The sequence below is a fragment of the Phocoena sinus genome, chromosome 11 (assembly GCF_008692025.1).
Source record: "Phocoena sinus isolate mPhoSin1 chromosome 11, mPhoSin1.pri, whole genome shotgun sequence".
NCBI lineage: Eukaryota > Metazoa > Chordata > Mammalia > Artiodactyla > Phocoenidae > Phocoena > Phocoena sinus.
In genome coordinates, this window is record NC_045773.1 from 90,814,102 (window position 1) to 90,830,460 (window position 16,359).

Genomic DNA, 16,359 nt, shown 5'->3' on the forward strand with positions numbered 1-16,359 from the left:
TTCCTCTTCTTTTTTTTAAGCTAACATAGTCATTTGGTTCACTCAGCTAAGCTCCAGCCCAGGCAGCTTTCACAATCATTCCTAAACCCAAGGCACATCCCAGTGGGTCAGACAAAGAAAACATGAGACATACTAAGAAAGTCACACCCGGGGGAAAGGATGCCTTTTCACGAAATTCACATAAAACGGCTCGTTAGAATACGTCATCTGCTTGGTTGTAAGACATGTCTGACTCCACGACCCCGATACCTTCGTACCTGTAGTTTCTATCATTTTATCATTTCAACAGCTTTCCTTCCGGCAGGTCAGAGGGTTCAAACGCGGCACAACTCACAGTTTTAAGTCCTTCTGCAAACGGAGCCTCCTTCCCACCTGCTTCAGCTGAATCTGAATGATGGTCTGGGGGCAGAAGTCAGTCACTCCGCAGCCTTTTTCTTATTTCTTCTTCTTTAGTCTGAAAAGCAGTATTAAAGAGTGAAAACGAGTCCGAGTGACTTTCTCCAAGTTCTCATAACTACTGCCTGTAATGAACATTCCTGGCTTCCCTATTTCATTATGCAATCATTCGACAAGGAGAGGTTGAGGAATTACTGTTGAAGAAGACAGCGCCAGCCGCCAGCCCCCACCCCATACCCTCCAGACACCCTCCAGACATACCCTCACAGGGCTATGGTCTGTCCTTGCTCTCTGAGAGGCCAAGTAGAGACACCGAAGTAAAGGGTGTCAGACCAGAGCTGTGAAGGCTGGTTCCGGCAGAAGGGCAGACAGAGGGTTTATGGGCACCACGTGTGTGTAAATGTTGCAGAAGTTGTCTGAGGGTCTGCACGGCCTCCTCTCATCTCCCATCCTCCACCTGGGACCTCCTGCCACCCCTGGCCCCAACTGAAGTTTCTCTTTTTTTTAATAGGAAAAAAACACCATACTTAATTCTCAGAAGTGGATATTGCTTCCTTAGGCTACAGGGATGAAACTGTAATTCAACCAACTTCAAGATAGTGCTGCATTTCTTCACCACACAAAGAGAACTTTAAAAAACTAAACATACAGCATAGGAAGCATAGAGATCACTAAAAGAATTAATACAATCCACGCAATCAGTCTTTAAGCTGGCGACTGGAGAGGATGCGCGCGTTTCAGAGGCAGCGCCCCTCACGCGAGACCTGGGCTACCTTCCTGCACTCCTCCACTGCCTGCATCTTCTCTTCTATGTCCTGCATCAGGAAATCTTTTATTTCCTTTTTAAGTTTTTTCAGCCTGGCTGGTGGCTTTCTCAGCAGCTTCTCAGTCATGCTTACGTGCAGAAAGACACTTTTTAAAATGCAGAAACAAATGTATTTATTAGCAGAGGAGAAAGATAAGAGAGAGAGAATAAACACTGTTTAAGGTTTTAGTCCTAAAAATCTAAACAGATTTTTGGATAGATTTGTAAAAATAATTACGTGAAAACTGGTAACAGCTGAACTCATCCCTAAAGACTTTATGCCTGGTAACAACAGAACTAATTCCTAAAGAAAAAATATCTATTAGATGTCTAGGAAAAAACAGGCTATTATCAAAAAACATGAAAGAAACATGCAGTGATGGAGGAGGGCTCTTGAGAAGTAAAAAAAAAACCTGGAGAACAAATAAAAGATGGGAAAAGGTGGCGAATGAATGATGCATTTGTAGTTCAAGGTAAAAAGTTAAACCCCATGATTTTGTAATATTCCATAAGCTACAAATGACTTTCATTTGGGGTCGAAATTAGTTTTAGGACTTTTGGTCTGGTGAAAGAGAGAATTAACACTGGTCTTTGCTGTCAGTACTTTACAAATGTTTTCATGACAATAGAAAAAAACCCATACTATTTCCTGATTGACTACCGTTTATATGTTTAGAGCAGTGATAATGACTTTGATTGTAATTTCTAGTTATTAAAAAAGGTTAAACTGTTGTAAAGGGTTTATAAAGTTTAATTTTTTTTAATTGGTTTTTAAAAATAATATACCTTGGTTATAAAAAAATTCAAATGATAAATAGTCCCCTAATTCTCTGTTTAACCAGCTGGCCCCCAATCCCACTCATCAGCACGAACCATTTTCAAGAGTTTGGTGTGTGTCCTTCCAGACATCCTCTGTGCACATATATCTATATACACATATATTAACAGTGCATCTGTCATGTTCAACCAATCAATGGGATTATACCATATACACTGTTTTGCAATTTACTTTCTTCATTTAATTTAATAAGGACATCTTTCCAGGTCAGTATATAAAGTATATATAAAGAGTTATTAAACTGCCTTAACGAACACCAAGCCTTCATTATAAAATGAACCAAAACAGGCAGACCTCATTTTATTGTGCTTCACAGATATTTTGGTTTTCTTTTTTTTTACAAATTAAAGATCTGTGGCAACCCTGCGTCGACCAAGTCGTAGGTTGGCGCCATTTTTCCAACAGTGTTTGCTCACTTTATGTCTCTGTGTCACATTTTGGTAATTCCTGCAGTATTTCAAATTTTTTCATTATTATTATATTTGTTATGGTGATCAGTGGTCTTTGATGCTACTGTTGCAAACCGATAATGACTCGATGAAGGCTCAGATGATGGTTAGCATTTTTTAGCAATATAAGTATTTTTAAATTAAGATCTGAACATTGTTTTATTAGACATAATAGTATTGGACACTTAACAGGCTACACTATAGTGTAAACATAACTTCTATATGCGCTGGGAAACCAAAAAATTCGTGTGACTCGATTTATTGTGATATTTGCTTTATTGCAGTGGCCTGGAACCAAACCCACAATATCTCCAACTAAGTACTCCTGTATTATTCTAGATAATTTCTCTAAAGACTTTTAAAGACAAAGGAGCTATTGATATCCACTGTCATATCGAAAAGACGGTCTCTTCAGATTGCAATACTGTAGTTACTGAGAAAGTAAATCACACAAAGACAGACAGGTCAGCACAGCAGGAAAGGGTACCAGATCCAGACACATACAGCCCTGGGTTTGAATCCTGGCTTGGTCATGGTGTGGCTTTGCATGAATTCTTAAACTCCGTAAGCCTTCCCTTCCTCATTTATAAAATAGGTTTTATTTCACAGGATTTTTTTAGAAAAAAAAGAACAAGATCTTTGCCAACTTGGTCTAGCAGGCAGATCACTTCTCTGGTTGAGGCACTGACTGGTGCATCTCTCCTGCCACGTCTGGCACAGAGAAGCGAGGCCCAGCCACCAGTGGTCAGAACAGAGCAGGTAGTGGGATGGGCCACGACCCTGGGTCAGTCAGGGGAGGAGTGGTGCCTGCCGAACGGCGTACCAGGGTCGGCCGAGACGCAGCCCCTAGGGATTTCCAGGTGGTAGTGCGAACTCTTCGGGCAAAGGAGGGTGGGCAGGAGGGCGCCCAGCCCATAGTCAAGGAGTACTGGGATGTACAGCCGGTAGGAGAGTGGGAAGAGGCAGAAGAAGAGGAGGAGAGAGTTGGACAAGGAGAAGGAGAGATGAGGGAGAGGATGAGAATTATGTGGACCAAGAGGAAGAGGGGGACGATCCTCCTGAGGGCAGGGTACTAGATTCTGCTGCTGATTTTAAATTGGGATACTTTTTCCGCCAACTTATCCCAAAGTCTGTATGGTTCTAAAGAAGAGAGTGAATATCAATATGAAAACGCTGATGACGAGGATGGGAATGAAAAACCAGAAGAAGGACTTAAAATGGATAGGGTCTCAGCAGAGGGCAGCTCTGGAGAACACAGTTGGAAGGCATAAAAGAAATGGACGGCAAAAGAAAGATGCGTTTGCTCTTCATGGATATTCTAGTCTTCATTAGCCCAAAATACCAATTTTGTTTCAAAGTTCAACACCCCAAAATGATATTAACTGACATCTGACTTTACTCTTACCTTTTAGAGGTAACAGTATTGTTCACATTGAAAATAAAAGCTTGTTTGAAATGAAAAAAAAAAGAGGAAAGTATACAGTAGCCACTCAATAAATGGTAATTACTTATTCAGTGAAAGCAGTGACCTTTTTCAATGACAGCACACAGAATCACAACCAAACACAGTTTTTGTAATGAAGGGGAGAAACGAGACTCAGAATCACAGGGGCCAGCAGGCAGGAGGCCTGGGCTCTGTTTAACCCCGGGTCTACTGCTAATACCCACTGTGTGACCTGACACAAAGCACTTCTCTTTGGACTCACTTTTCTCAAAATTATACCATATAACGCTCCTCTGCAACTTGCTGAGGATGGCTAGGGTTCCTTCCAGCTTTAAAACCTATGATCCGGGCTTCCCTGGTGGCGCAGTGGTTGAGAGTCCGCCTGCCGATGCAGGGGACACGGGTTCGTGCCCCGGTCTGGGAGGATCCCACATGCCGCGGAGCGGCTGGGCCCGTGAGCCATGGCCGCTAAGCCTGCGCGTCCGGAGCCTGTGCCCCGCAATGGGAGAGGCCACAACAGCGAGAGGCCCGCGTACCGCAAAAAAAAAAAAAAAAAAAAAAAAAAAAAAAAAAAAAAAAACCTATGATCCTTGGAAAGAATCCTTCTAAAGGATAAACATTTATTAAAGTTCTGGTTCAGTTGCAGCCTTCAGACACTTTTATGTGATGAGAAATTTTTCACTACAGGAAAACTGGGAGATGTTTGTCAAAGCAAGTTCCCCCTCCCCCATCCTTGTGTCATCTTTTATGACAATTGGCTTTTAGGCTCCCTGCTGACAAAAGCCATCTGCTAAAAAGACGGGACATGCTTGCTACGGAGGCTCAGCTAGAGGTACTGTGAAATTAGGATGAAACAGTTGTGGGGGGAAGTTCACTCATAGACGGCTAACAGAGAATGGAACAGTCATCTAAGATCCAATAAAGCAAGTCTCCCTCAGGCTTACACAGGAGTCTGAGCCTTGATTTAAATCATGAGATCAACAGTTTCAAGAGAGCTTGGGCTTTCCGGTTTGGCTGACCTCTTCCTGTGGCTTTATCCCAAAATGATGCATAAGAAATCATGTACTTCCTTTCCCTTGTGGAAGTTAATCCTACCTGTGCAGCCCTTGTCCTTTCTTGAGTTTGACACTTTAAAGAAAAGCACTGAAAGACCTGAGGAAAGCTATCTGTATTCTTTACCACTGGATTTTATAAAGGCAGGAGTTACCAATTGTTGGCACTTAAAAAATGATAGCATTATATGATCACATTATATGTAGAGAGGTACTACCCATAGAAACTCTAAAAAAAAAATTAACTTTAAAACCTATAGAAGTTACTAGTTCAATTATTCTCTTTAAGAACACCAGCAGGGGATGGAACCAAAGATGCTGCGATAAGAAGGGGATCTCGTTTCTAGCCAATCTGCTTGTATACATTACTTCTTGCATCTGCTGTGTCTTCCTCAGAGCTTTCCTAGTTAATTATTGACCGACAGATAAACCTACCCTGGCTATGTTCTCTTAATAGGAGTCTTGTGCATTGAATAAGCCGAAGTTTCTCACAACAGATCTGTCACTCCTGCTCTGCCACTGTCAAGACCTCCTAAGATGGTCACTCTGAGGGTTAACTGCCATTCTTTTGTCTTTACCCTGGTCAACTTCCTCCTCCTTAAAAGACTCCCCATGAGGTTCAGCAAATAATGTTACAGACTCTGATCCATTGTCAACAAACTCCCTAACTGCACTGAAGGTTATCAAGGACAGAGGTTGCCTGGAAAAGGGAATCAACTTGGACTAGAGACAGAAGGGATCAATAGAGGATTGAGAGTCTTGTGTAGGGAAACCCAGAACGGGAGAAATGAGTTTGGATGAAAAACACCTAAAGTGGATAATACCTATGTGGATAAATGAGAGCCACTCCCATCTCTTTAAAGACATCTGTACCAATCCATACATGTATTTACATGTGTATATAAAACTAATATACATTTATAATACAGCCACTGGAGTCTCAGTAGAATGTTTTAAAATATACTGGAAGATTCACTTAGTCTGATAATTTATCTTCTTAACATCGTATTACTTACATATCATTATAATTCTTTCTGAGTGAGCGTAACATCTATTAGCGTGAATGTGCTTGCAGGCAGGTTACCCAGAGGGGCTATGGAATGGCTGTAGCACTGGCTAAAAAGCAGATGATGAAAAAAAATTAAGAAAAAAGACGATAGGGGGCCCTGTGGACACAGATACTGCTGTGGATTTCTAGGAAGAGACTAGCTCATAGGGGAGTCCCCTTTTCAGCATCCTTTATTGTATTTCACTCTAAATGATAAATGAATTAAAGATAACAACCTGGCTAAGACAGGGACAGATCTATGTCTAAAATTCCCTTGTATATAATATTGGTCTACATAAGGAGCCTTGTTTTTAAGTATTCTCACTTTTATTGTTCTGTTTTTTCTCATAATATTTCACTCTAAGTTTTTTTTAAAGCAATGAAGAAATGGTGTTCACATGTCTGATTGGATTCATCGTATTGTAGTATCTGCTGACATTAACATCCCTTTTTTTGACTATCCCCTTTTTGTTTCCTTTGGCTCTTTGTTTCTTAGTTAAAAGTATTAACTGTCTCATAATATTTTTCATTTTCAGTCCTTCAATATTCATTCTCATCTTTTTGTACTGGCCTCAGAACTTTCCCCTGAATATCCAAGACATCTGGTGTCTGACACACATGTTCTCAGCTACACCTGGATTGAAAGAGACTTTACCTGTGACACCGAGCAATTATATCTCTTCATTTCCATACGCTTCCTGGGTATCATCTCAGTCCTATAGTGAACACATGTTCTATTTTCAGGAATATTTTAGGACTCTCTTTCACAGTGAATGGGAGATTTCAGTTTCGAAAGCTTTAACCCTCCCCAGCTGGATAATGGATTTGAGGGCTTGGTGTACATTTTTATTGAAACTTCATGGCAGCGGTTCTTAGCCTGGGCTGCCCACTGGAATCACCTGGGAGCTTTCAAAAGCACCACATTCTGGGCCCACCCCAAGCCATTTGTCCCAGGAGTTTTGAAAGTTTCCTGGGTGATGCAAATGTACAGGTTAAGGACTGCACTAGGCAATAAGACGCACAGCTGTGCATTACAGCTCCGGCCTGTTGCAAGTCTGGCTTTTGTTGGCCATCTTGGCCCAATTCCAAAGCAAAAAAAAATAATAATAACTGTGTTTTTTTTTTTTTTTTTTTTTTTTTTTTTTTTTGCGGTACGCGGGCCACTCACTGCTGTGGCCTCTCCCGTTGTGGAGCACAGGCTCCGGATGCGCAGGCTCAGCGGCCATGGCTCACGGGCCCAGCCGCTCCGCGGCATGTGGGATCTTCCCGGACCGGGGCACAAACCCGTGTCCCTTGCATCGGCAGGCGGACTCCCAACCACAGCGCCACCAGGGAAGCCCAACTATGTTATTCTTGCCTACCTTTGCAGTCCTGTCACATTTAAATCCTTCTGAGAACACTCCACCAACGCCCCTGACAACCATTCTATTTCTATGTAATACGAATAGGATCACAGTCTTCATCTTTGGCTCTCTTAATGATGTTACTGAAAGTCAAGCCTGTAGTTTTCATTTCTTAATAGATACATTTCCTTCACAATGTAGCTTATATTAATTAACCTTGCTGGTGCCCTTGCAAGGTCCGAGTCTGAAGTCATTCATCTGTGGCACTGGAATCACTGAAAAATGTTTTAATGTTACTCCCACTGACGTGAGCATCAAGAGTCCATAGCGTCTCTCTTCAGAAGGCTTGCTTAGCTACTGTATGTTCCCACAATCTAACCTCCTCCAGATGGCCCTCCTGTTATTTTTTTTTGAATTTTTGAATTTTATTTTATTTATTATTTTATACAGCAGGTTCTTATTAGTCATCAATTTTATACACATCAGTGTATACATGTCAAGCCCAATCTCCCAATTCATCACACACCCCCACCCCCCGCTGCTTTCCCCCGTTGGTGTCGATACATTTGTTCTCTACATCCATGTCTCAATTTCTGCTCTGCAAACCAGTTCATCTGTACCATTTTTCTAGGTTCCACATATATGCGTTAATATATGATATTTGTTTTTCTCTTTCTGACTTACTTCACTCTGTATGACAGTCTCTAGATTCATCCAAGTCTCTACAAGTAACTCAATTTCATTCCTTTTTATGGCTGAGTAATATTCCATTGTATATATGCATCACATCTTCTTTATCCATTCGTCTGTCGATGGGCATTTAGGTTGCTTCCACGACCTGGCTATTCTAAATAGTGCTGCAATGAATATTGGGGCACATATGTCTTTTTTTTTTTTTTTTTTTTTTGCGGTATGCGAGCCTCTCTCTGTTGTGGCCTCTCCCATTGCGGAGCACAGGCTCCAGACGCACAGGCTCAGTGGCCATGGCTCACGGGCCCAGCCACTCCACGGCATGTGGGATCTTCCTGGACCAGGCCACGAACCCGTATCCCCTGCATCAGCAGGCGGACTCTCAACCACTGTGCCACCAGGGAAGCCCCACATGTGTCTTTTTGAATTATGGTTTTCTCTGGGTATATGCCCAGCAGTGGGGTTCCTGGGTCATATGGTAATTCTATTTTTAGTTTTTTAAGGAACCTCCATACAGTTCTCCATAGTGGCTGTATCAATTTACATTCCCACCAACAGTGCAAGAGGGTTCCCTTTTCTCCACACCCTCTCCAGCATTTGTTGTTTGTAGATTTTCTGATGGTGCCCATTCTAACTGGTGTGAGGTGATACCTCATTGTAGTTTTGATTTGCATTTCTCTAATAATTAGTGATGTTGAGCAGCTTTTTATGTGCTTCTTGGCCATTTGTATGTCTTCATTGGAGAAATGTCTATTTAGGTCTTCTGCCCATTTTTGGATTGGGTAGTTTTTTTAATATTGAGCTGCATGAGCTGTTTATATATTTTGGAGATTAATCCTTTGTCCGTTGATTTGTTTGCAAATATCTCCTCCCATTCTGAGGGTTGTCTTTTTGTCTTGTTCGTAGTTTCCTTTGCTTTGCAAAAGCTTTTAGTTTCATTAGGTCCCATTTGTTTATTTTTGTTTTTATTTCCATTACTCTAGGAGGTGGATCAAAAAAGATCTTGCTGTGATTTATGTCAAAGAGTGTTCTTCCTATGTTTTCCTCTAAGAGATTTATAGTGTCCAGTTTTACATTTAGGTCTCTAATCTATTTGGAGTTTATTTTTGTGTATGGTGTTAGGGAGTCTTCTAATTTCATTCTTTTACATGTAGCTGTCCAGTTTTCCCAGCACCGCTTATTGAAGAGACTTGTCTTTTCTCCATTGTATATCCTTGCCTCCTTTGTCATAGATTAGTTGACCATAGGTGCGTGGGTTTATCTCTAGGCTTTCTATCCTGTTCCATTGACCTATATTTCTGTTTTTGTGCCAGTACCATATTGTCTTGATTACTGTAGCTTTGTAGTATAGTCTGAAGTCAGGGAGTCTGATTCCTCCAGTTCCGTTTTTTTTCCCCTCAAGGCTGCTTTGGCTATTTGGGGTCTTTTGTGTCTCCATACAAATTTTAAGATTTTTTTGTTCTGGTTCTGTAAAAAATACCATTGGTAATTTGACAGGGGTTGCACTGAATCTGTAGATTGCTTTGGGTAGTATAGTCACTTTCACAATATTGATTCTTCTAATCCAAGAACATGGTATGTCTCTCCATCCATTTGTATCGTCTTTAATTACTTTCATCAGTGTCTTACAGTTTTCTGACTACAGGTCTTTTACCTCCCTAGGTAGGTTTATTGCTAGGTACTTTATTCTTCTTGCTGCAATCGTAAATGGGAGTGTTTCCTTAATTTCTCTTTCAGGCTTTTCATCATTAGTGTATAGGAATGCAAGATATTTCTGTGCATTAATTTTGTATCCTGCAACTTTACCAAATTCATTGATTAGTTATAGTAGTTTTCTGGTGGCATCTTTAGGATTCTCTATATATACTATCTTGTTATCTGCAAACAGTAACAGTTTTACTCCTTCTGTTCCAATTTGTATTCCTTTTATTTCTTTTTCTTCTCTGATTGCCGTGGCTAGGACTTCCAAAACTATGTTGAATAATAGTGGTGAGAGTGGACATCCTTGTCTTGTTCCTGATCTTAGAGGAAATGCTTTCAGTTTTTCACCATTGAGAATGATGCTTGCTGTGGGTTTGTCATATATGGCCTTTATTATGTTGTGGTAGGTTCCCTCCATGCCCACTTTCTGGAAAGTTTTTATCATAAACAGGTGCTGAATTTTGTCAAAAGCTTTTTCTGTATCTATTGAGATGATCATATGGTTTTTATTCTTCAATTTGTTAATATGGTGTATCACATTGATTGATATGCGTATATTGAAGAATCCTTGCATCCCTGGGATAAATCCCACTTGATCATGGTGTATAATCCTTTTAATGTGTTGTTGGATTCTGTTTGCTAGTATTTTGTTGAGGATTTTTGCATCTATATTCATCGGTGATATTGGTCTGTAATTTTCTTTTTTTGTAGTATCTTTGTCTGGTTTTGGTATCAGGGTGATGGCAGCCTCATAGAATGAGTTTGGGAGAGTTCCTGACTCTGCAATTTTTTGGAAGAGTTTGAGAAGGATGGGTGTTAGCTCTTCTCTAAATGTTTGGTAGAATTCACCTGTGAAGCCATCTGGTCCTGGACTTCTGTTTGTTGGAAGATTTTTAATCACAGTTTCAATTTCATTACTTGTGATTGGTCTGTTCATATTTTCTATTTCTTCTTGGTTCAGTCTTGGAAGGTTATATCTTTCTAAGAATTTGTCCATTTCTTCCAGGTTGTCCATTTTATTGGCGTAGAGTTGCTTGTAGTAGTCTCTTAGGATGCTTTGTATTTCTGCAGTGTCTGTTGTAACTTCTCCTTTTTCATTTCTAATTTTATTGATTTGAGTCCTCTCCCTCTTTTTCTTGATGAGTCTGGCTAATGGTTTATCAATTTTTTTTATCTTCTCGAAGAACCAGCTTTTTAATTGATCTTTGCTATTGTTTTCTTTGTTTCTATTTCATTTATTTCTGCTCTGATCTTTATGATTTCTTTCCTTCTGCTAACTTTGGGTTTTGCTTGTTGTTCTTTCTCTAGTTCCTTTAGGTGTAAGGTTAGATTGTTTATTTGAGATTTTTCTTGTTTCTTGAGGGTAGGCTTTTATAGCTATAAACTTCCCTCTTAGAACTGCTTTTGCTGCATCCCACAGGTTTTGGATTGTCATGTTTTCATGGTCATTTGTCTCTAGGTATTTTTTGATTTCCTCTTTGATTTCTTCAGTGATCTCTTGGTTATTTAGTAACGTATTGTTTAGCCTCCATGTGTTTGTGTTTTTTACGTTTTTTTCCCTGTAATTGATTTCTAATCTCATAGCATTGTGGTCAGAAAAGATGCTTGATATGATTTTTTCTTAAATTTACTGAGGCTTGATTTGTGACCAAGATGTGATCTATCCTGGAGAATGTTCTATGCGCACTTGAGAAGAAAGTGTAATCTGCTGTTTTTGGATGGAATGTCCTATATATATCTATTAAATCTATCTGCTGTATTGTGTCATTTAAAGCTTGTGCTTCCTTATTAATTTTCTGTTTGGATGATCTGTCCATTGGTGTAAGTGAGATGTTAAAGTCCCCCACTATTACTGTGTTACTGTCGATTTCCTCTTTTAAAGCTGTTAGCAGTTGCCTTATGTATTGAGGTGCTCCTACATTGGGTGCACATATATTTATAATTGTCACATCTTCTTCTTGGATCGATCCCTTGATCATCATGTAGTGTCCTTCCTTGTCACTTGTAACATTCTTTATTTTAAAGTCTATTTTATCTGATATGAGTATTGCTACTCCAGCTTTCTTTTGATTTCCATTTGCATGGAATATCTTTTTCTAACCCCTCACTTTCAGTCTGTATGTGTCCTAGGTCTGAAGTGGGTCTCTTGTAGACAGCATACAGATGGGTCTTGTTTTTGTATCCACTCAGCGAGCCTGTGTGTTTTGGTTGGAGCATTTAATCCATTCACGTTTAAGGTAATTATCAATATGTATGTTCCTATGACCATTTTCTTAATTGTTTTGGGTTTGTTTTTGTAGGTCCTTTTCTTCTCTTGTGTTTTCCACTTCGAGAAGTTCCTTTAGCATTTGTTGTAGGGCTGGTTTGTTGTTGCTGAATTGTCTTAACTTTTGCTTGTCTGTAAAGCTTTTGATTTCTCCACATATGTGAATGAGATCCTTGCCGGGTAGAGTGATCTTGGTTGTAGGTTCTTCCCTTTCATCGCCTTAAATATGTCATGCCACTCCCTTCTGGCTTGCAGAGTTTGTGCTGAGAAATCAACTGTTAACCTTATGGGAGTTCCCTTGTATGTTATTTGTCATTTTTGCCTTGCAGCTTTCAATAATTTTTCTTTGTCTTTAATTTTTGCCAAGTTGATTACTATGTGTCTTGGCGTGTTTCTCCTTGGGTTATCCTGTATGGGACTCTCTGCGCTTCCTGGACTTGGGTGGCTATTTCCTTTCCCATGTGAGGGAAGTTTTCGACTATAATCTCTTCAAATATTTTCTCGGTCCTTTCTCTCTCTCCTCCTTCTGGGACCCCTATAATGTGAATGTTGTTGCGTTTAATGTTGTCCCAGAGGTCTCTTAGGCTGTCTTCATTTCTTTTCATTCTTTTTTTCTTTATTCTGTTCTGCAGCAGTGAATTCCACCATTCTGTCTTCCAGGTCACTTATCTGTTCTTCTGCCTCAGTTATTCTGCTATTGATTCCTTCTAGTGTAGTTTTCATTTCTGTTATCGTATTATTCATCTCTGTTTGTTTGTTCTTTAATTCTTCTAGGTCTTTGTTAAACATTTCTTGCATCTTCTTGATCTTTGCCTGCATTCTTTTTCCGAGGTCCTGGATCATCTTCACTATCATTATTCTGAATTCTTTTTCTGGAAGGCTGCCTATCTCGACTTCATTTAGTTGTTTTTCTGGGGTTGCATCTTGTTCCTTCATCTGGTACCTACCCCTCTGCCTTTTCATCTTGTCTATCTTTCTGTTGATGTGGTTTTTATTCCACAGGCTATAGGATTGTAGTTCTTTTTGCTTCTGCTCTCTACCCTCTGGTGGATGAGGCTATCTAAGAGGCTTGAGACTCCTGTCTTTTTTTTAAAAATAAATTTATTTATTTATTTAATTTATTTGGCTGCATAGGGTCTTCATTGCTGCACGCGGGCTTTCTCTTGTTGCAGCGAGTGGGGGCTACTCTTTGTTGCGGTGCACAGGCTTCTCATTGCAGTGGCTTCTCTTGTTGGGGAGCACGGGCTCTAGATGCGCAGGCTCAGCAGTTGTGGCTCACAGGCTCTAAAGTGCAAGCTCAGTAGTTGTGGCGCACGGGCTTAGTTGCTCCGAGGCCATGTGGGATCTTCCCAGAACAGGGATTGAACCCGTGTCCCCTGCAATGGCAGGCGGATTCTTAACCACTGCACCACCAGGGAAGTTCCTGTCTTTTCTTTTTGACCCACCTTTTATTTTCTGACCCCCAGCGATTCACCTACAGCAAGAAAAAAAAATCTCTCCTTGTCCTTTCCATATTAAAGATGCATCATTTTTTTAGTACTTTGAAGTAAGATAAGGTACTCGAAAATGCCTTGCATCCTGATAGCTAGCCTTGTGCAAATGTAAATTGTCATTATGTTGGCATCAGTTTTTCCATTATGTGGTCCATTTTTACCTTCCTCCCAGTTCCTCTTATTATTGGCAGCCTGATAATATCATTTATAAGGCTTAACAAACTTCTTTCCTTGCCAAGTACTTTCTGCAGTACTTATTTTTCCTTCTTCAAAAGAAAATGCCACTTTGGCTTTTATTTATGAGTTCTCAGCAAGTCCCACACACAGAGAAGGAAATTACCTTTATTGAAACACTAAGTGACCTGGTCTAGGTGCAAACTTGATTTCACTAATGAATCTTTTTATTCCCTATTGACTGTTTTCCCTACAACACAGGGGACTAAGGTGCCTTTGATATAATTTCTGGTCTCAATTTCAACACTTCTGTTTCTTTCTTTTCTTTCCTATTCATTTTCCCTTATGCCTCTTTTCTGTGTTATTTCTTCTTTTTATCTTCCTTCCTCTGTCTATGCTTTAGGATTACTGGTGCTGCTGGCAGTGGCTTAAAAAGAAACCCAAACCAATGAGAACTAAACAAAACAACAGCAAATCTGCCATCTTCTTCATAGGTTTACAAAGAAGATATTAAAAAGTCAAGAACTCAAGACTTTGGCCACGACAAGTTAAAATCAGGCTACAAATAATGCTCACACTACAGAAAAACAATGATAGATCAGTCAAGATGAATCAACAAAGAAAATTAAGGGTATAACAATTTTTATCATTGTATTTATTACCTCATGGTTGAACTCAGGGTGTGTATATAAATGTATACATGTATCTATTTTAGCTTTTACATTTAGGCCTATTTCCTTATTGGATAAGTCAAGGTTCAGTTTTATATTCACATGCCTAGTACATAGGCAATGTTTAATAAAAACTGCTGAAAGAATGAAGGCATTTTATTCAATGGGGCTTATCATGTCTCAAATTTGGTAAAAGCCAAGATATGTTTCATTGGATTCATTAATCATTGACAATCAGGCAATTCCTGAATCCGTAGAGAAGGATGGTGTGCAGAGGGGTGAGGGAGTTTATGGGAGAAAAAACTGGCTTAGATAAATGCCGTAATCTGTACTGTGACACTAAGATGCATATTGGTGGAAAAAATAACTCATGATCAGTCATATTCTGTTGCTATTTTAACTATAAGCTACTGTTAATTACAAAATTACCTGCCATGACATCATATGATTCTCCATTTCTAAATACTTTGCTGTGGCTTTGTATTATTCCTTGAACAATTAACTCCTCTAGGATGTCTGATGACTTTTGTTGCTCTCTATTCTCTAAGGGTTGGGGTTTATGGATTAATCCACTGATCACTAGGTCTTCCAAAGGAAAAGAAAAAAGAAGAAAAGAAAAAAGAAATTTAAGCACGAAGATTTTATCAATCAAATGCTAAATACATGCCTTATAAATCATGCTAATTAACTCTTAGTCTCAACACTTGTACCTAAATATCTGTTTCTACTACAAATCTTTATAATCCTTTGAACTTCAAATCCTTAATGTTCTTACAGAGGATACACATCAACATAATATACTGTTTACTTAGCAGGTCGAATATTAACATAACAAAAAGTCTTTGTGCTGCTATGTACTACTTTTTTGTTGTAACAACACTTACACACTTGGGTACGATTATACAGGTTCTGTGCAATAATTATGAAGCTAAACCATAGCCACGAATGAGATAGTCTTTCAGTGACTCTGAGTTGCAGTTTGGTTTCTATGCTTTGTATACAAAGGATAAACAGCGTGATGTTGCCAAGAGACTTCTAGTTCTGCAACCCTGAGTTTACAATTACGCCATCTGCTAAATCTACATAAGTAAAAGCATGCCTTTTTGAAAAGAGTCTTTGAACCAAATCAGAATTGGAGTCGAGTGGTAGCTAAATTTTTATTCTAAAAATGGCGCTGAAATAGTTTATAGGGGAGCACTAATGAGAGAGACCGCTCCCATTACAAATCACCCAATTATATAAATAAGCAAGCAAGCATCTGTTTTTACAACCTCATAAAATAAAGGTGCAATGAGGGGTCCTCAGAAATGAGCTCTCTTCTATTTTAAGAAGTCCATTTCATCCAGTGGATGGAATCTTTTTATGAAAATTTCTAAACCCACTGGTTAACAAAGACAGTTTTCATGAATTTGTAATGGGAAGACAGGAAAAACACACACACGCGCACACACACACACAAACCAGATGTCTCTCACTTCAGAATATTAAACTTCCTGGTATCAGAGACTTCTCTAATTGCCTGCTGCAATTAACCCCAACGAATTTCCTATAGTCTTATCACCTTTCCAGTGCTATGTCTTCTACTCATACACGTGTTTGAAATAGAGTCAGTTCTCATTTTAAAGTGCTCTGTACAGATTTTGGTACAGAGTAGTAAAGCACGGGTTTCAAGGAGGTAAACTAGAAACTAAAAGAACATAAAAAAAAAATCAATAAAGAAGAGGTGAATCCTCTTCAAGGAATTAGAATGAATTATTTGTTAGAAGCTGGGCTTATCTGCAAGGGTCAAAATAATAATAATAATGACCATTTATTGAGCACTCATGTGCCTGGCACTATATTAAGTACTTTATGTTCTTTGTAAGATTTAATTCAAACATAAATTCTGTGACAGAGGTGTTAGTATCTCTTCTTTTTTTTTTTTTTTTTTGCGGTACGCGGGCCTCTCACCGCTGTGGCCTCTCCCGTTGCGGAGCACAGGCTCCGGAC

At 39.5% G+C, this 16,359-nt stretch overlaps 1 protein-coding gene across 1 annotated transcript in view; it reads right to left on the minus strand.

The window, feature by feature from the left end:
* Positions 1–277: 277 nt before the first annotated feature.
* Positions 278–16,359, minus strand: part of STMND1 (stathmin domain containing 1) — a 35,644-nt gene continuing 19,562 nt past the window's right edge. The window contains 4 exon segments of the mRNA XM_032648941.1: positions 278–454; positions 1,170–1,290; positions 3,305–3,416; positions 14,800–14,955. Of these exon segments, the coding sequence (XP_032504832.1) occupies positions 278–454; positions 1,170–1,290; positions 3,305–3,416; positions 14,800–14,955 (566 nt within the window).